The sequence below is a fragment of the Salmo salar genome, unplaced genomic scaffold (assembly GCF_905237065.1).
Source record: "Salmo salar unplaced genomic scaffold, Ssal_v3.1, whole genome shotgun sequence".
Classification (NCBI taxonomy): domain Eukaryota; kingdom Metazoa; phylum Chordata; class Actinopteri; order Salmoniformes; family Salmonidae; genus Salmo; species Salmo salar.
Genome location: NW_025548488.1, coordinates 751 through 21,450, shown reverse-complemented (window position 1 = coordinate 21,450; position 20,700 = coordinate 751). Strand labels below are relative to the sequence as shown.

At 39.8% G+C, this 20,700-nt stretch overlaps 1 protein-coding gene across 2 annotated transcripts; it reads left to right on the top strand.

Moving 5' to 3' along the window:
- The first annotated feature begins 2,098 nt into the window (after positions 1-2,098).
- LOC123733098 (meiosis expressed gene 1 protein homolog) lies at positions 2,099-3,821 on the top strand. 2 transcript variants are annotated; one of them, XM_045712439.1, is made up of 3 exons: positions 2,099-2,293; positions 3,258-3,422; positions 3,547-3,821. In XM_045712439.1, exons 1-3 carry the CDS (start codon positions 2,099-2,101, stop codon positions 3,673-3,675), a joined length of 489 nt encoding a protein of 162 aa, XP_045568395.1. In that variant the 3' UTR covers positions 3,676-3,821. The 2 variants fall into 2 exon arrangements, with proteins under 2 accessions (XP_045568395.1, XP_045568393.1); XM_045712437.1 differs by having other exon boundaries at positions 3,258-3,440.
- The last annotated feature ends 16,879 nt before the right edge of the window (positions 3,822-20,700 follow it).

Sequence of the window (20,700 nt, the reverse complement as noted above, 5' to 3'; positions counted from 1 at the left end):
GAGATCATTTACTCAGTACATCTTAGCTAACAAGTCAGCAAACCAGCTGGAGCCCTGGCTGGAGATCATTTACTCAGTACATCTTAGCTAACAAGTTAGCAAACCAGCTGGAGCCCTGGCTGGAGATCATTTACTCAGTACATCTTAGCTAGCAAGTTAGCAAACCAGCTGGAGATCATTTACTCAGTACATCTTAGCTAACAAGTTAGCAAACCAGCTGGAGATCATTTACTCAGTACATCTTAGCTAACCAGTTAGCAAACCAGCTGGAGCCTGCTGGAGATCATTTACTCAGTACATCTTAGCTAACAAGTTAGCAAACCAGCTGGAGCCCAGGCTGGAGATCATTTACTCAGTACATCTTAGCTAACAAGTTAGCAAACCAGCTGGAGCCCTGGCTGGAGATCATTTACTCAGTACATCTTAGCTAACAAGTTAGCAAACCAGCTGGAGCCCTGGCTGGAGATCATTTACTCAGTACATCTTAGCTAGCAAGTTAGCAAACCAGCTGGAGCCCAGGCATCATTTACTCAGTACATCTTAGCTAACAAGTTAGCAAACCAGCTGGAGATCATTTACTCAGTACATCTTAGCTAACAAGTTAGCAAACCAGCTGGAGCCCTGGCTGGAGATCATTTACTCAGTACATCTTAGCTAGCAAGTTAGCGAACCAGCTGGAGCCCTGGCTGGAGATCATTTACTCAGTACATCTTAGCCAGGGAAATGATAGTTATAAACGGTGGCGTAGCATGCACCCCTGCGAGGCTCAGAGCTTTAGAGGGCCCTCACCCCCAAAAAATATACAATTGTCGGTATTTGTAAATATCCCAGTACACAGTAGCTATATATGATATATCACACAAGTCTAACTAACACACACACACACACAAGCTAGGTGATATGTCATATTACCACATAAACACACACACACACACACACACAAGCCAGGTGATATGTCATATTACCACACAAACAAGCCAGGTGATGTCATATTACCACACAAACACACACAAGCTAGGTGATATGTCATAGTACCACACACACACACAAGCCAGGTGATATGTCATATTACCACATAAACACACATACACACACACACACAGTACTCACATGACCGAGCCTGGACAGTGACCTGCAGGAAGCAGAGTCACCACAAGTTCTTCTCTCTGTGGACACACACACACACACACACACACACACACACTATCAGTCATCAAAGAGTCCGTCATATAGCAAACTAACAGCGATCAGCCCTTATATGACCCTATATGTGTTGTAATGATGACCCAGTGTCGTAACCTCTCCTGAAGCCTCATCTATTAAAGTGATTAGTGTGGGACTCTCCAGTTCCAAAGCAACCTAGACAAACGGAAAGCACATTAAATTACACAAAGCTTACCTAGCAATACGTCCATAACTAGTGTTCAGTATTCAGAATGATTTTTCACAATCAACTACTTACTATGTGATCTTCCCAGAAGGCATATTTTGGGTTGCTCAGCAACAGTTCCTTAGTTACAAATGAACAGTACAGTTTGACTGTCAGACTGGAACAAATGAACACAGACAGTAACGTTAAGAGCATCAGTTAGCTTGAAAACAGTTTCAATGAACTTTCAGACCATCAAAATAAAATAAAAAAAAACGTTGTGAAATCACCTGAATTTCAACTTTCTTTTCAACAGAGGCCCCTTCAGTCCCTTCATGTGATCTGCAGAAAAAGACATGATGTCAGTAGCTAACGTTAGCTAGTTACATGTCTTACTGTGTAACAGTTTAACGTTAAGAGCACATCCTGGCTAGTTATCTTTAGCTTGCTAACTGCTGTTTGGTTCACTGTATCTCAGAGTTTCTTTACCTTTATGACAGTGAGATAAAAAATAAGCCCTTGCGTGTAGATTCTCCCTGTCGAAACGGTCCAGAGACATGTTGGGATACTCCTTCATACGACCAGCGAACGAACTCATTTTGATTGAAGATTAGCTCCAGTATTTTCTAAACGACCGACCCACTCGTTTTGACTGCTGCTAGGTGACATGTCGGCGCATTTTTAGTCGGGGATACTTGAATAGCTAACGTTAGCTAAGACACCTAGTGGATGGGAGCCAAAACTAAACGATACCACGGCCAGGATTGTATCTGCATTTTACCTGCTCACTATAACTACAACGTTGCTAGCAGTAGTCAGTTACAAAAACAACACCTTGTTGAAGAAGAAGGAAGGAGAGGAAGAAGAGGGAGGAAGGATGGAAGGAAGGAAGGGTGGAAGGAAGAAAGGAAGAAAGGAAGGAAGGTAGGAAGGAAGGAAGGAAGGAAGGTAGGAAGGAAGGAAGGAAGGATGGAAGGAAGGATGGAAGGAAGGAAGGAAGGAAGGAAGGAAGGGTGGAAGGAAGAAAGGAAGAAAGGAAGGAAGGTAGGAAGGAAGGAAGGAAGGTAGGAAGGAAGGAAGGAAGGATGGAAGGAAGGAAGGAAGGACGGAAGGAAGGTAGGTTTGGGTTGCTAGGTAACTAAAGACAATACTTCCTCATCACCAACTCTTGGGACTGTGAGACTTGCCCCGTTCAGCTGTAAGTAATCAAATGCAGATAAAATGTATAGCTAGCTAGCCAGATTCAGTCTATTTTCAGAACTGTGACTTGTATATTATATCTACCGTAGCCTGAAGCTAGTGCTAGCAACTTTCATTCAAATATTAGCTAGCTAGCTAGCCAGATTCAGTCTATTTTCAGAACTGTGACTTGTATATTATATCTACCGTAGCCTGAAGCTAGTGCTAGCAACTTTCATTCAAATATTAGCTAGCTAGCTACTGTACGTTTGGCAACGTTAGTGTCAACTATGCAAATTACATTTGATTGGTTTCGGGCACGAATATTAAAACGGAAATCAGCTTAAGAAACATGTAGATAAAATGTTTTCGGTAATAAGATGGTTAGTGTGTAAGAATTAAGAGAGCAGTATCTGCCTGCTCTCCTCTCTACAATGTCCTGTACCGAGACTGGCTATCTGACCAGTAACAGGCAGACCCACCTGCTGCACCCATCTACTCTCTACCCCCCAGGACAGGAGGACGGAGAGAAACAGGAAATCATCATCCCCCTACCCATATAGCCTACTATGTAATTGCCATTCTTTTTAAAACGGTGTTTTATTGTTTATTTACTTTTCCTATATGTATTTCCGTGTCCATGACTGTCATGTCAGTATATAGAGATTCTTGAACTTGTATAACTGAGCCCACTATTTGCTCCCCGTAGGTCGCCTGTGGACATCCTCTCCGCAGCACAATGTCTTGTGCTGTCTACTTAGATGGAAACGCCACGCCAAAGTCCATGAGCAGAGCCAAACGATGGACTGACGAGGTGGAGAACTTATACCGATTCCAACAGGCAGGCTACAGAGATGAACTGGAATACAAACAAGTAAAGCAAGTTGACTTGGTAAACAACTTTAAAAATGAATCCTTAATCACTGGCTAAAAAAAGCATTGACAGTTGGTTCACTACAAGATGAATGTGTCATTATGGCATTGCTTCTTTGTCTCAGATCGACAGGTGGCCTGAGACTGGCTTTGTAAAGAAGCTTCAGCGTCGAGACAACACATTCTATTACTACAACAGAAAAAGAGAATGTGAAGACAGGGAAGTCCATAAAGTGAAGGTCTATGCATATTAAGGTCAGGAAGTGTCCAGCGATCTCTCTTTTCCATTTCGAATATCTTTTTGACATGGTTTTTAAGAAGACGTCTGTAGGAAGGAAGGCAACACCATCCCAGCTGTGGAATGTAGACCAGTTCACTGAATAAAGGCTGTGAGGCTGAAGCTGTCTGATGTGTGTGTGATCCTGTGAGGGAAGGGTATGTGTGTGTTATAAAGGGTCCTTTTGATGAATGTTTTGTTGTGGATCCAGATGAACTATTGAACTGTGTGAGAGGGGATTATGGACTGGGGCTATCACACCCTCATCATGTGATATTGTGACGTTAGTATGAGAACTGGGATCACCGTCAACAAAATGAAATACCTAAGATTCACATATACCAGTACACTAACTAGGATTCACATATACCAGTACACTAACTAGGATTCACATATACCAACCAGTACTCCAACTAAAACATCGAGCTGCTGAGCACATATTCTGCTGCATGACATTCATGGTTATTCTATAAACACACATTTCTATATGAATGTTGTGTAAAGTTGCTTCCTCCTGGATACTGCTGTAGGGGGAAATGTGGCCCAGTTAGAGTGGACTGAGAGCTGAACTGGTATGACCGTTAGCAGGTGGGTAAAACACTACAACTATTTGGCTTAAGTATTGGTCCTGATGTATATACTTACAAGTCTACAATGATGAATTCATATGATATGAAGATAACGACTGGACTTTCCAGTGGTGTAAAGTACTTCAGTAAAATTACTTGAAACTACTACTGAAGTAGTTTTTCTGGGTATCTGTACTTTACTATTTGTATTTTTCACAACTTTTACTTCACTACATTCCTAAAGAAAATATTGTACTTTTTATTCTATACATTTTCCCTGACAACCCAAAGCACTCTTTACATTTTGAATGCTTAGCAGAACAGGAAAATTGTGAAATTTACGCACTTATCAAGAGATCGCGTGGTCATCCCTACGGCATATGTTCTGGCGGACTCACTAAACACAAATGCATGTTTTGTAAATAAAAATAGTGTTGGAGTGTGGCCCTGGCTAGCCATACATTTTCTAAACAAGAAAATGGTGCCGTCTGCTTTGCTTAGTATAAGGAATTTGAAATGATTTATACTTTTACTTTTGATATTTAAGTATATTTTAGCAATGAAATTTACTTTTGATACTTAAGTATATTTAAAATCAAAAACTTTTAGACTTTTACTCAAGTAGTATTTTATTGGGTGAATTTTACTTAAGGTATTAAGGTATCTATACTTTTACTGAAGTATGACAATTTTTCCACCACTGGGATTTCCAAAAACATTTCTGCAGAATGGTGTCCCTAAAAAAAAAGGTTTGCATTAATCACCACTCATCAACTCAATTAAAACAGACCCATTAATAATACATGTGAAATATGTTGATTTAGTACACTGTATTGAACAATGGCAAATCTTTTTTTGCTGAAACGTGTATCTGCGTAATAACCCACGTTCCCTTTAAGAGTACTGTCACGTTCCCTTTAAGCCGCCAGGCTGTAATTTCTAGTTGACCCGATCAGAATTCATTTCGCTCCTGGAAGTTTTGAAGACACTGAATAATCTGACAAGTAGTTGACACATATTCATCTGAAACACAACTTTTTAATTATGCTCTGACACGTAAGTACATTGAAACAAAGTAGACGTTTGGTTGAACCTTTGAACTCGGTGTTTTCAGCCTGTTCTGGTAGTATTATTGTTAGCGGACATGCTATCAGTAACAACCAGCCGTTAAGGTTAGATAACCAGCAGCCTTACTAACTAGCTAGCTAGCTAGCTGTCTAAACATTAAGCTCCTAGATATATTCTGGGACCTTTTGATAAGTGTCTGAAATCAATGTTAAAATTAACATCTGTGAGGTCAGCGCCCAAGATAGCTAAGCTAGCTAGCAAGCCTAACGACGACCAGCTGTTACCGACTGTTTTGCTGTAGCTAGCCGGTTCCGGTATGTCGGGGCTCCCTGCCGCCGGTATGAATTATTTAACCTTCTTCTTTGATGAGGTTTAACGGCTATTGACATCCAATAAATGCTGTATTACTGCCACCAACTAGACTGGAGTATAACTCCATTATACTTTGCTTGGAAAAACCAAATTAAATAAACAAATAAAGTTACCCTACAATCAATTCAAATTGTATTTGTCACATGCGCCGATTTTTATTTTTAAATGCAATAAAATAAAATAACGAGGCTATATACAGGGTATTACGGTACAGATTCAATGTGGAGGCTATATACAGGGTATTACGGTACAGAGTCAATGTGGAGGCTATATACAGGGGGTACCGGTACAGAGTCAATGTGGAGGCTATATACAGGGGGTACCGGTACAGAGTCAATGTGGAGGCTATATACAGGGGGTACCGGTACAGAGTCAATGTGGAGGCTATATACAGGGGGTACCGGTACAGAGTCAATGTGGAGGCTATATACAGGGGGTACCGGTACAGAGTCAGTGTGGAGGCTATATACAGGGGGTACCGGTACAGAGTCAGTGTGGAGGCTATATACAGGGGGTACCGGTACAGAGTCAATGTGGAGGCTATATACAGGGGGTACCGGTACAGAGTCAATGTGGAGGCTATATACAGGGGGTACCGGTACAGAGTCAATGTGGAGGCTATATACAGGGGGTACCGGTACAGAGTCAATGTGGAGGCTATATACAGGGGGTACCGGTACAGAGTCAATGTGGAGGCTATATACAGGGGGTACCGGTACAGAGTCAATGTGGAGGCTATATACAGGGGGTACCGGTACAGAGTCAATGTGGAGGCTATATACAGGGGGTACCGGTACAGAGTCAATGTGGAGGCTATATACAGGGGGTACCGGTACAGAGTCAATGTGGAGGCTATATACAGGGGGTACCGGTACAGAGTCAATGTGGAGGCTATATACAGGGGGTACCGGTACAGAGTCAATGTGGAGGCTATATACAGGGGGTACCGGTACAGAGTCAGTGTGGAGGCTATATACAGGGGGTACCGGTACAGAGTCAGTGTGGAGGCTATATACAGGGGGTACCGGTACAGAGTCAATGTGGAGGCTATATACAGGGGGTACCGGTACAGAGTCAATGTGGAGGCTATATACAGGGGGTACCGGTACAGAGTCAATGTGGAGGCTATATACAGGGGGTACCGGTACAGAGTCAATGTGTGGGGGTACAGGTTAGTCGAGGTAATGTGTACATGTAGGTGGGGGTAAAGTGACTATGCATAGATAATAAACAGCGAGTAGCAGCAATGTAAATAGTCTGCTGAACAATTAATCAAATGGCCAACCAGTCTTATGGCTTTGGGGGGCGGGGAGCCCGGTGGTTGGGGGGGGCGGGAGCCCGGTGGTTGGGGGCGGGAGCCCGTGGTTGGGGGGCGGGAGCCCGGTGGTTGGGGGGCGGGAGCCCGGTGGTTGGGGGGGGCGGGAGCCCGGTGGTTGGGGGCGGGAGCCCGGTAGTTGGGGGGGCGGGAGCCCGGTAGTTGGGGGGGCGGGAGCCCGGTAGTTGGGGGGCGGGAGCCCGGTGGTTGGGGGGGCGGGGGCCCAGAGGTTGGGGGGCGGGGAGCCCGGTGGTTGGGGGGCGGGGAGCCCGGTGGTTGGGGGCGGGAGCCCGGTGGTTGGGGGCGGGAGCCCGGTAGTTGGGGGGCGGGGAGCCCGGCGGTTGGGGCTGACAAGGTAAAACATCTGTCGTTCTGCCCCTGAACAAGGCAGTTAACCCCACTGTTCCCGGTGGGCCGTCATTGTAAATAAGAATTTGTTCTTAACTGACTTGCCTCGTTAAATAAAGGTTAAAATATAATAATAAAATGTTTGTAACTAGCAAGGCCATTTAGACTCCAGTTGGGTGATTGCTGTTGTTTTCAGTGTAGCTGTTCCCATGATCCCATGCAGCAGCAGCTAGTTCCCATGATCCCATGCAGCAGCAGCTCTTAGGGTTATGATGTGTTATGGAGCCCAGGCTGAAATGGAGCTGGAGGCTGGAGAGAAGCAGCTAGTTCCCATGATCCCATGCAGCAGCAGCTAGTTCCCATGATCCCATGCAGCAGCAGCTAGTTCCCATGATCCCATGCAGCAGCAGCTAGTTCCCAGGTCATAATGGACCTCTTGTTCCTGTGGCTTTGGAGCACAAAGCTGCCTCAGGAATTCTGCCTTTTCACCCAGAATGTTGTTGCAACAGAAAACAGTCTCTGCTCTCTGGCCTAGAATGGTCTTCTACACCGTGCAGTAACATACTGCTGGGCTAGAGCTGGGCTAGAGCTGGGCTAGAGCTGGGCTAGAACTGGGGCTGGGGCTAGAGCTGGGGCTAGAGCTGGGGCTAGAGCTGGGGCTAGAACTGGGGCTGGGGCAGGGCTAGAGCTGGGGCTAGAGCTGGGGCTAGAGCTGGGGCTAGATCTGGGGGTAGAGCTGAGCTAGAGCTGGGGCTAGAGCTGGGGCTAGAACTGGGGCTGGGGCAGGGCTAGAGCTGGGGCTAGAGCTGGGGCTAGAGCTGGGGCTAGATCTGGGGGTAGAGCTGGGGCTAGAGCTGGGGCTAGAGCTGGGGCTAGAGCTGGGGCTAGAGCTGGGGTAGAGCAGAGCTGGGGTAGAGCAGAGCTGGGGTAGAGCAGAGCTGGGGTAGAGCTGGGGCTAGAGCTGGGGCTAGAGCTGGGGCTAGAGCAGGGGGTAGAGCTGAGCTAGAGCTGGGCTAGAGCAGAGCTAGGCTAGAGCAGAGCTAGGCTAGAGCTGGGGCGTAGAGCAGAGCTGGGGCTAGAGCTAGAGCTGGGGCTAGAGCAGGGCTAGAGCTGGGGGTAGAGCTGGGGGGTAGAGCTGGGGCTAGGGGCTGGGCTAGAGCTGGGGTAGAGCAGGGCGTAGAGCAGGGGGTAGAGCAGGGGGTAGAGCAGGGGATAGAGCTGGGGTAGGGAGGAGAAGGATGCAGGAGGAGAAAGGAGGAGGAGGAGAGGGATGAGGGGGGAAAGGAGAGAGATGAAGAGGGGGAGGGAGGAGAAGGATGAAGGGGGGAAAGAGAGGGATGAAGAGGGGGAGGGAGGAGAAGGATGCAGGAGGAGAGGGATACAGGATGAGAAAGGAGGAGGAGGAGAGGGATGAAGGGGGGAGGGAGGAGGAGAGGGATGAAGGGGGAGGGAGGAGAAGGATGCAGGAGGAGAGGGATACAGGAGGAGAAAGGAGGAGGAGGGATACAGGAGGAGAAAGGAGGAGGAGGAGGAGAGGGATACAGGAGGAGAAAGGAGGAGGAGGAGGAGGGATACAGGAGGAGAAAGGAGGAGGAGGAGGAGGGATACAGGAGGAGAAAGGAGGAGGAGGAGAGGGATGAAGGGGGGAGGGAGGAGGAGAGGGATGAAGGGGGGGAGGGAGGAGAAGGATGCAGGAGGAGAGGGATACAGGAGGAGAAAGGAGGAGGAGGGATACAGGAGGAGAAAGGAGGAGGAGGAGGAGAGGGATACAGGAGGAGAAAGGAGGAGGAGGAGGAGGGATACAGGAGGAGAAAGGAGGAGGAGGAGGAGGGATACAGGAGGAGAAAGGAGGAGGAGGAGAGGGATACAGGAGGAGAAAGGAGGAGGAGGGGAGGCCCAGGTGGACCTCTAGTACTACACACTATGGACTTGTGGAGTTCTGAGATCTTTTCACAGGTGGAAGCAGTTTGACATTAGTTCAAACTCTCCTCTGATAGGCTGGGTGGAAGTAGTTTGACATTAGTTCAAACTCTCCTCTGATAGGCTGGGTGGAAGTAGTTAGAACTATTGAACTCTCCTCTGATAGGCTAGGTGGAAGTAGTTAGAACTATTGAACTTTCCTCTGATAGGCTGGGTGGAAGTAGTTAGAACTATTGAACTGTCCTCTGATAGGCTGGGTGGAAGTAGTTAGAACTATTGAACTGTCCTCTGATAGGCCAGGTGAGAGGAGTTAGAACTATTGAACTCTCCTCTGATAGGCTAGGTGGAAGTAGTTTGACATTAGTTCAAACTTTCCTCTGATAGGCCAGGTGGAAGCAGTTTGACATTAGTTCAAACTTTCCTCTGATAGGCTGGGTGGAAGTAGTTAGAACTATTGAACTCTCCTCTGATAGGCTGGGTGGAAGTAGTTAGAACTATTGAACTCTCCTCTGATAGGCTGGGTGGAAGTAGTTAGAACTATTGAACTTTCCTCTGATAGGCTAGGTGGAAGTTCCACCATATTGCCTAGACCCATTCAGTCATCTGGGATCTCCACTAGTGTCTAGGGGGGGATTTGGGATTGGGCTGCGGACAGAGATGAGAGGGCGAAGGGGAAGAGACGGTATCAAGGAAAGGGAAGTAGGAGATGGAATAGGGGGAATCAGAAAGGGAAGTAGGAGATGGAATAGGGGGAATCAGAAAGGGAAGTAGGAGATGGAATAGGGGGGAATCAGAAAGGGAAGTAGGAGATGGAATAGGGGGAATCAGAAAGGGAAGTAGGAGATGGAATAGGGGGAATCAGAAAGGGAAGTAGGAGATGGAATAAGGGGAATCAGAAAGGGAAGTAGGAGATGGAATAGGGGGGAATCAGAAAGGGAAGTAGGAGATGGAATAAGGGGGAATCAGAAAGGGAAGTAGGAGATGGAATAAGGGGAATCAGAAAGGGAAGTAGGAGATGGAATAGGGGGAATCAGAAAGGGAAGTAGGAGATGGAATAGGGGGAATCAGAAAGGGAAGTAGGAGATGGAATAGGGGGAATCAGAAAGGGAAGTAGGAGATGGAATAGGGGGAATCAGAAAGGGAAGTAGGAGATGGAATAGGGGGAATCAGAAAGGGAAGTAGGAGATGGAATAGGGGGAATCAGAAAGGGAAGTAGGAGATGGAATAGGGGGAATCAGAAAGGGAAGTAGGAGATGGAATAGGGGGAATCAGAAAGGGAAGTAGGAGATGGAATAGGGGGAATGTTTTAGCCTGTCCCCTTTATGGGGCAATGAACAGGCTATTAACCTCCCTCTCCTCTTCCTCCCACCCTTCAGGTCAGGCATCTGGTTGGCTGGCCCTGCTTCCTGTCCGGTAAGGCCTGCCCCTGTGGAGGTACTAGCATGCAGTTCCTCTGTGTGTCCATGGGGTGGAGCTGCTGAGCCATGGATGACTTCACTCCCAATGATTTCACCTCCAGAACATATGGCACCAGCGGGCATGACAACAGACTGCTGTTTGGAGAAACCTCTGCACGGGTGTGTGTGTGTGTGTGTGTGTGTGTGTGTGTGTGTGTGTAACCACTGACCCTCCCTCTAACCACTGATCAATAACAGTATATAACCCTAATGTCTCTCTAAACACTGATCAATAACAGTATATAACCCTAATGTCTCTCTGATCAATAACAGTATATAACCCTAATGTCCCACTGATCAATAACAGTATATAACCCTAATGTCTCTCTAACCACTGATCAATAACAGTATATAACCCTAATGTCTCTCTAAACACTGATCAATAACAGTATATAACCCTAATGTCTCTCTGATCAATAACAGTATATAACCCTAATGTCTCTCTGATCAATAACAGTATATAACCCTAATGTCTCTCTAATCAATAACAGTATATAACCCTAATGTCTCTCTAATCAATAACAGTATATAACCCTAATGTCTCTCTAATCAATAACAGTATATAACCCTAATGTCCCTCTAACCTCTAATCAATAACAGTATATAACCCTAATGTCTCTCTAATCAATAACAGTATATAACCCTAATGTCCCTCTAATCAATAACAGTATATAACCCTAATGTCCCTCTAATCAATAACAGTATATAACCCTAATGTCCCTCTAACCACTGATCAATAACAGTATATAACCCTAATGTCTCTCTAATCAATAACAGTATATAACCCTAATGTCTCTCTGATCAATAACAGTATATAACCCTAATGTCCCTCTAATCAATAACAGTATATAACCCTAATGTCTCTCTAACCACTGATCAATAACAGTATATAACCCTAATGTCTCTCTAACCTCTAATCAATAACAGTATATAACCCTAATGTCCCTCTAATCAATAACAGTATATAACCCTAATGTCTCTCTGATCAATAACAGTATATAACCCTAATGTCCCTCTAACCACTGATCAATAACAGTATATAACCCTAATGTCTCTCTAATCAATAACAGTATATAACCCTAATGTCCCTCTAATCAATAACAGTATATAACCCTAATGTCCCTCTAACCACTGATCAATAACAGTATATAACCCTAATGTCTCTCTGATCAATAACAGTATATAACCCTAATGTCTCTCTGATCAATAACAGTATATAACCCTAATGTCTCTCTAATCAATAACAGTATATAACCCTAATGTCTCTCTAATCAATAACAGTATATAACCCTAATGTCCCTCTAATCAATAACAGTATATAACCCTAATGTCCCTCTGATCAATAACAGTATATAACCCTAATGTCTCTCTAATCAATAACAGTATATAACCCTAATGTCTCTCTGATCAATAACAGTATATAACCCTAATGTCCCACTGATCAATAACAGTATATAACCCTAATGTCTCTCTAATCAATAACAGTATATAACCCTAATGTCCCACTGATCAATAACAGTATATAACCCTAATGTCTCTCTGATCAATAACAGTATATAACCCTAATGTCTCTCTAATCAATAACAGTATATAACCCTAATGTCTCTCTGATCAATAACAGTATATAACCCTAATGTCCCTCTAACCACTGATCAATAACAGTATATAACCCTAATGTCTCTCTAATCAATAACAGTATATAACCCTAATGTCCCTCTAATCAATAACAGTATATAACCCTAATGTCTCTCTAATCAATAACAGTATATAACCCTAATGTCCCTCTAATCAATAACAGTATATAACCCTAATGTCTCTCTAATCAATAACAGTATATAACCCTAATGTCCCACTGATCAATAACAGTATATAACCCTAATGTCTCTCTAATCAATAACAGTATATAACCCTAATGTCCCACTGATCAATAACAGTATATAACCCTAATGTCTCTCTGATCAATAACAGTATATAACCCTAATGTCTCTCTAATCAATAACAGTATATAACCCTAATGTCTCTCTGATCAATAACAGTATATAACCCTAATGTCTCTCTAACCACTGATCAATAACAGTATATAACCCTAATGTCTCTCTGATCAATAACAGTATATAACCCTAATGTCTCTCTAATCAATAACAGTATATAACCCTAATGTCTCTCTAATCAATAACAGTATATAACCCTAATGTCTCTCTAATCAATAACAGTATATAACCCTAATGTCCCTCTAATCAATAACAGTATATAACCCTCATGTCTCTCTAATCAATAACAGTATATAACCCTAATGTCTCTCTAATCAATAACAGTATATAACCCTAATGTCTCTCTAATCAATAACAGTATATAACCCTAATGTCCCTCTAATCAATAACAGTATATAACCCTAATGTCTCTCTAATCAATAACAGTATATAACCCTAATGTCTCTCTAATCAATAACAGTATATAACCCTAATGTCTCTCTGATCAATAACAGTATATAACCCTAATGTCTCTCTAACCTCTAATCAATAACAGTATATAACCCTAATGTCTCTCTAACCTCTAATCAATAACAGTATATAACCCTAATGTCTCTCTAACCACTGATCAATAACAGTATATAACCCTAATGTCTTTCTAATCAATAACAGTATATAACCCTAATGTCTCTCTAATCAATAACAGTATATAACCCTAATGTCTCTCTAATCAATAACAGTATATAACCCTAATGTCTCTCTAATCAATAACAGTATATAACCCTAATGTCTCTCTAATCAATAACAGTATATAACCCTAATGTCTCTCTAATCAATAACAGTATATAACCCTAATGTCTCTCTAATCAATAACAGTATATAACCCTAATGTCTCTCTAATCAATAACAGTATATAACCCTAATGTCCTCTAATCAACAACAGTATATAACCCTAATGTCTCTCTAACCACTGATCAATAACAGTATATAACCCTAATGTCTCTCTAATCAATAACAGTATATAACCCTAATGTCTCTCTGATCAATAACAGTATATAACCCTAATGTCTCTCTAACCTCTAATCAATAACAGTATATAACCCTAATGTCTCTCTAACCTCTAATCAATAACAGTATATAACCCTAATGTCTCTCTAACCACTGATCAATAACAGTATATAACCCTAATGTCTTTCTAATCAATAACAGTATATAACCCTAATGTCTCTCTAATCAATAACAGTATATAACCCTAATGTCTCTCTAATCAATAACAGTATATAACCCTAATGTCTCTCTAATCAATAACAGTATATAACCCTAATGTCTCTCTAATCAATAACAGTATATAACCCTAATGTCTCTCTAATCAATAACAGTATATAACCCTAATGTCTCTCTAATCAATAACAGTATATAACCCTAATGTCCCTCTAATCAATAACAGTATATAACCCTAATGTCTCTAACCACTGATCAATAACAGTATATAACCCTAATGTCTCTCTGATCAATAACAGTATATAACCCTAATGTCTCTCTGATCAATAACAGTATATAACCCTAATGTCTCTCTAATCAATAACAGTATATAACCCTAATGTCTCTCTAATCAATAACAGTATATAACCCTAATGTCTCTCTGATCAATAACAGTATATAACCCTAATGTCCCTCTAACCACTGATCAATAACAGTATATAACCCTAATGTCCCTCTAATCAATAACAGTATATAACCCTAATGTCCCTCTAATCAATAACAGTATATAACCCTAATGTCCTCTAACCACTGATCAATAACAGTATATAACCCTAATGTCTCTCTAATCAATAACAGTATATAACCCTAATGTCTCTCTGATCAATAACAGTATATAACCCTAATGTCCTCTAATCAATAACAGTATATAACCCTAATGTCTCTCTAACCACTGATCAATAACAGTATATAACCCTAATGTCTCTCTAACCTCTAATCAATAACAGTATATAACCCTAATGTCCCTCTAATCAATAACAGTATATAACCCTAATGTCTCTCTGATCAATAACAGTATATAACCCTAATGTCCCTCTAACCACTGATCAATAACAGTATATAACCCTAATGTCTCTCTAATCAATAACAGTATATAACCCTAATGTCCCTCTAATCAATAACAGTATATAACCCTAATGTCCCTCTAACCACTGATCAATAACAGTATATAACCCTAATGTCTCTCTGATCAATAACAGTATATAACCCTAATGTCTCTCTGATCAATAACAGTATATAACCCTAATGTCTCTCTAATCAATAACAGTATATAACCCTAATGTCTCTCTAATCAATAACAGTATATAACCCTAATGTCTCTCTAATCAATAACAGTATATAACCCTAATGTCCCTCTGATCAATAACAGTATATAACCCTAATGTCTCTCTAATCAATAACAGTATATAACCCTAATGTCTCTCTGATCAATAACAGTATATAACCCTAATGTCCCACTGATCAATAACAGTATATAACCCTAATGTCTCTCTAATCAATAACAGTATATAACCCTAATGTCCCACTGATCAATAACAGTATATAACCCTAATGTCCCACTGATCAATAACAGTATATAACCCTAATGTCTCTCTAATCAATAACAGTATATAACCCTAATGTCTCTCTGATCAATAACAGTATATAACCCTAATGTCCCTCTAACCACTGATCAATAACAGTATATAACCCTAATGTCCCTCTAATCAATAACAGTATATAACCCTCATGTCTCTCTAATCAATAACAGTATATAACCCTAATGTCTCTCTAATCAATAACAGTATATAACCCTAATGTCTCTCTAATCAATAACAGTATATAACCCTAATGTCCCTCTAATCAATAACAGTATATAACCCTAATGTCTCTCTAATCAATAACAGTATATAACCCTAATGTCTCTCTAATCAATAACAGTATATAACCCTAATGTCTCTCTGATCAATAACAGTATATAACCCTAATGTCTCTCTAACCTCTAATCAATAACAGTATATAACCCTAATGTCTCTCTAACCTCTAATCAATAACAGTATATAACCCTAATGTCTCTCTAACCACTGATCAATAACAGTATATAACCCTAATGTCTTTCTAATCAATAACAGTATATAACCCTAATGTCTCTCTAATCAATAACAGTATATAACCCTAATGTCTCTCTAATCAATAACAGTATATAACCCTAATGTCTCTCTAATCAATAACAGTATATAACCCTAATGTCTCTCTAATCAATAACAGTATATAACCCTAATGTCTCTCTAATCAATAACAGTATATAACCCTAATGTCTCTCTAATCAATAACAGTATATAACCCTAATGTCCCTCTAATCAATAACAGTATATAACCCTAATGTCTCTCTAACCACTGATCAATAACAGTATATAACCCTAATGTCTCTCTAATCAATAACAGTATATAACCCTAATGTCTCTCTGATCAATAACAGTATATAACCCTAATGTCTCTCTAACCTCTAATCAATAACAGTATATAACCCTAATGTCTCTCTAACCTCTAATCAATAACAGTATATAACCCTAATGTCTCTCTAACCACTGATCAATAACAGTATATAACCCTAATGTCTTTCTAATCAATAACAGTATATAACCCTAATGTCTCTCTAATCAATAACAGTATATAACCCTAATGTCTCTCTAATCAATAACAGTATATAACCCTAATGTCTCTCTAATCAATAACAGTATATAACCCTAATGTCTCTCTAATCAATAACAGTATATAACCCTAATGTCTCTCTAATCAATAACAGTATATAACCCTAATGTCTCTCTAATCAATAACAGTATATAACCCTAATGTCCCTCTAATCAATAACAGTATATAACCCTAATGTCTCTAACCACTGATCAATAACAGTATATAACCCTAATGTCTCTCTGATCAATAACAGTATATAACCCTAATGTCTCTCTGATCAATAACAGTATATAACCCTAATGTCTCTCTAATCAATAACAGTATATAACCCTAATGTCTCTCTAATCAATAACAGTATATAACCTAATGTCTCTCTGATCAATAACAGTATATAACCCTAATGTCCCTCTAACCACTGATCAATAACAGTATATAACCCTAATGTCTCTCTAATCAATAACAGTATATAACCCTAATGTCCCACTGATCAATAACAGTATATAACCCTAATGTCTCTCTAACCTCTAATCAATAACAGTATATAACCCTAATGTCTCTCTGATCAATAACAGTATATAACCCTAATGTCTCTCTGATCAATAACAGTATATAACCCTAATGTCTCTCTAATCAATAACAGTATATAACCCTAATGTCCCTCTAACCACTGATCAATAACAGTATATAACCCTAATGTCTCTCTAATCAATAACAGTATATAACCCTAATGTCTCTCTGATCAATAACAGTATATAACCCTAATGTCTCTCTAATCAATAACAATATATAACCCTAATGTCTCTCTAACCACTAATCAATAACAGTATATAACCCTAATGTCCCTCTAATCAATAACAGTATATAACCCTAATGTCTCTCTAATCAATAACAGTATATAACCCTAATGTCTCTCTAATCAATAACAGTATATAACCCTAATGTCCTCTAATCAATAACAGTATATAACCCTAATGTCTCTCTGATCAATAACAGTATATAACCCTAATGTCTCTCTAATCAATAACAGTATATAACCCTAATGTCTCTCTGATCAATAACAGTATATAACCCTAATGTCCCACTGATCAATAACAGTATATAACCCTAATGTCTCTCTAACCTCTAATCAATAACAGTATATAACCCTAATGTCTCTCTGATCAATAACAGTATATAACCCTAATGTCTCTCTGATCAATAACAGTATATAACCCTAATGTCCCTCTAACCTCTAATCAATAACAGTATATAACCCTAATGTCTCTCTAACCTCTAATCAATAACAGTATATAACCCTAATGTCTCTCTAACCTCTAATCAATAACAGTATATAACCCTAATGTCCCTCTAATCAATAACAGTATATAACCCTAATGTCCCTCTAATCAATAACAGTATATAACCCTAATGTCTCTCTGATCAATAATAGTATATAACCCTAATGTCTCTCTAACCTCTAATCAATAACAGTATATAACCCTAATGTCCCTCTAATCAATAACAGTATATAACCCTAATGTCCCACTAATCAATAACAGTATATAACCCTAATGTCCCTCTAATCAATAACAGTATATAACCCTAATGTCTCTCTGATCAATAACAGTATATAACCCTAATGTCTCTCTAACCTCTGATCAATAACAGTATATAACCCTAATGTCTCTCTAATCAATAACAGTATATAACCCTAATGTCTCTCTAATCAATAACAGTATATAACCCTAATGTCCCACTAATCAATAACAGTATATAACCCTAATGTCTCTCTAATCAATAACAGTATATAACCCTAATGTCCCACTAATCAATAACAGTATATAACCCTAATGTCTCTCTGATCAATAACAGTATATAACCCTAATGTCCCACTGATCAATAACAGTATATAACCCTAATGTCCCTCTAACCAATAACAGTATATAACCCTAATGTCTCTCTAATCAATAACAGTATATAACCCTAATGTCTCTCTAATCAATAACAGTATATAACCCTAATGTCTCTCTGATCAATAACAGTATATAACCCTAATGTCTCTCTAATCAATAACAGTATATAACCTAATGTCTCTCTAATCAATAACAGTATATAACCCTAATGTCTCTCTAATCAATAACAGTATATAACCCTAATGTCTCTCTGATCAATAACAGTATATAACCCTAATGTCTCTCTAATCAATAACAGTATATAACCCTAATGTCCCACTGATCAATACAGTATATAACCCTAATGTCCCTCTAATCAACAACAGTATATAACCCTAATGTCCTCTAATCAATAACAGTATATAACCTAATGTCCTCTAACCTCTAATCAATAACAGTATATAACCCTAATGTCTCTCTGATCAATAACAGTATATAACCCTAATGTCCCTCTAATCAATAACAGTATATAACCCTAATGTCTCTCTAATCAATAACAGTATATAACCCTAATGTCTCTCTAATCAATAACAGTATATAACCCTAATGTCCCTCTAATCAATAACAGTATATAACCCTAATGTCTCTCTAATCAATAACAGTATATAACCCTAATGTCCCTCTAATCAATAACAGTATATAACCCTAATGTCTCTCTAATCAACAACAGTATATAACCCTAATGTCTCTCTAATCAATAACAGTATATAACCCTAATGTCCCTCTAATCAATAACAGTATATAACCCTAATGTCCCTCTAACCTCTAATCAACAACAGTATATAACCCTAATGTCTCTCTGATCAATAACAGTATATAACCCTAATGTCCCTCTAATCAATAACAGTATATAACCCTAATGTCCCTCTAATCAATAACAGTATATAACCCTGTCTCTCTAATCAATAACAGTATATAACCCTAATGTCCCTCTAACCACTGATCAATAACAGTATATAACCCTAATGTCCCTCTAACCACTGATCAATAACAGTATATAACCCTAATGTCTCTCTAATCAATAACAGTATATAACCCTAATGTCCTCTAATCAATAACAGTATATAACCCTAATGTCTCTCTGATCAATAACAGTATATAACCCTAATGTCTCTCTGATCAATAACAGTATATAACCCTAATGTCTCTCTAATCAATAACAGTATATAACCCTAATGTCCCTCTAACCACTGATCAATAACAGTATATAACCCTAATGTCCCTCTGATCAATAACAGTATATAACCCTAATGTCCCTCTAATCAATAACAGTATATAACCCTAATGTCTCTCTAATCAATAACAGTATATAACCCTAATGTCTCTCTAATCAATAATAGTATATAACCCTAATGTCCCACTAATCAATAACAGTATATAACCCTAATGTCTCTCTAATCAATAACAGTATATAACCCCTAATGTCTCTCTGATCAATAACAGTATATAACCCTAATGTCTCTCTAATCAATAACAGTATATAACCCTAATGTCCCTCTAATCAACAACAGTATATAACCCTAATGTCCCTCTAACCTCTAATCAATAACAGTATATAACCCTAATGTCTCTCTGATCAATAACAGTATATAACCCTAATGTCCCTCTAATCAATAACAGTATATAACCCTAATGTCCCTCTAATCAATAACAGTATATAACCCTAATGTCCCTCTAATCAATAACAGTATATAACCCTAATGTCTCTCTAATCAATAACAGTATATAACCCTAATGTCCCTCTAACCACTGATCAATAACAGTATATAACCCTAATGTCCCTCTAACCACTGATCAATAACAGTATATAACCTAATGTCTCTCTAATCAATAACAGTATATAACCCTAATGTCTCTCAATCAACAACAGTATATAACCCTAATGTCCCTCTAATCCAATAACAGTATATAACCCTAATGTCTCTCTGATCAATAACAGTATATAACCTAATGTCTCTCCGATCAATAACAGTATATAACCCTAATGTCTCTCTAATCAATAATAGTATATAACCCTAATGTCCCACTAATCAATAACAGTATATAACCCTAATGTCTCTCTAATCAATAACAGTATATAACCCTAATGTCTCTTAACCACTGATCAATAACAGTATATAACCCTAATGTCTCTCTAATCAATAACAGTATATAACCCTAATGGCCCAAACACGATGTCATGGACGGTACTTTCTACGGTGTTGATTCATTCAGAGACCCAGAGGCCTGTCACAGTGAGGAGGGAAAAAGGATTTGATCCCTGCTGATTTTGGTACGTTTGTCCACTGATAAAGAAAGGATCAGTCTATAATGTTTATTTGAACAGTGAGAGACAGAA

Bases quoted from the DNA above. Each gene is read 5' to 3' on its own strand.
- LOC123733098 (XM_045712437.1), top strand. From the start codon at position 2,099: ATGGGAGCCAAAACTAAACGATACCACGGCCAGGATTGTATCTGCATT. The intron at 2,294-3,257 runs GTAGGAAGGAAG...TGCTCCCCGTAG, and splicing joins AAAGGAAGAAAGGAAGGAAG to GTCGCCTGTGGACATCCTCT. The intron at 3,441-3,546 runs GTAAACAACTTT...TCTTTGTCTCAG, and splicing joins AAGTAAAGCAAGTTGACTTG to ATCGACAGGTGGCCTGAGAC.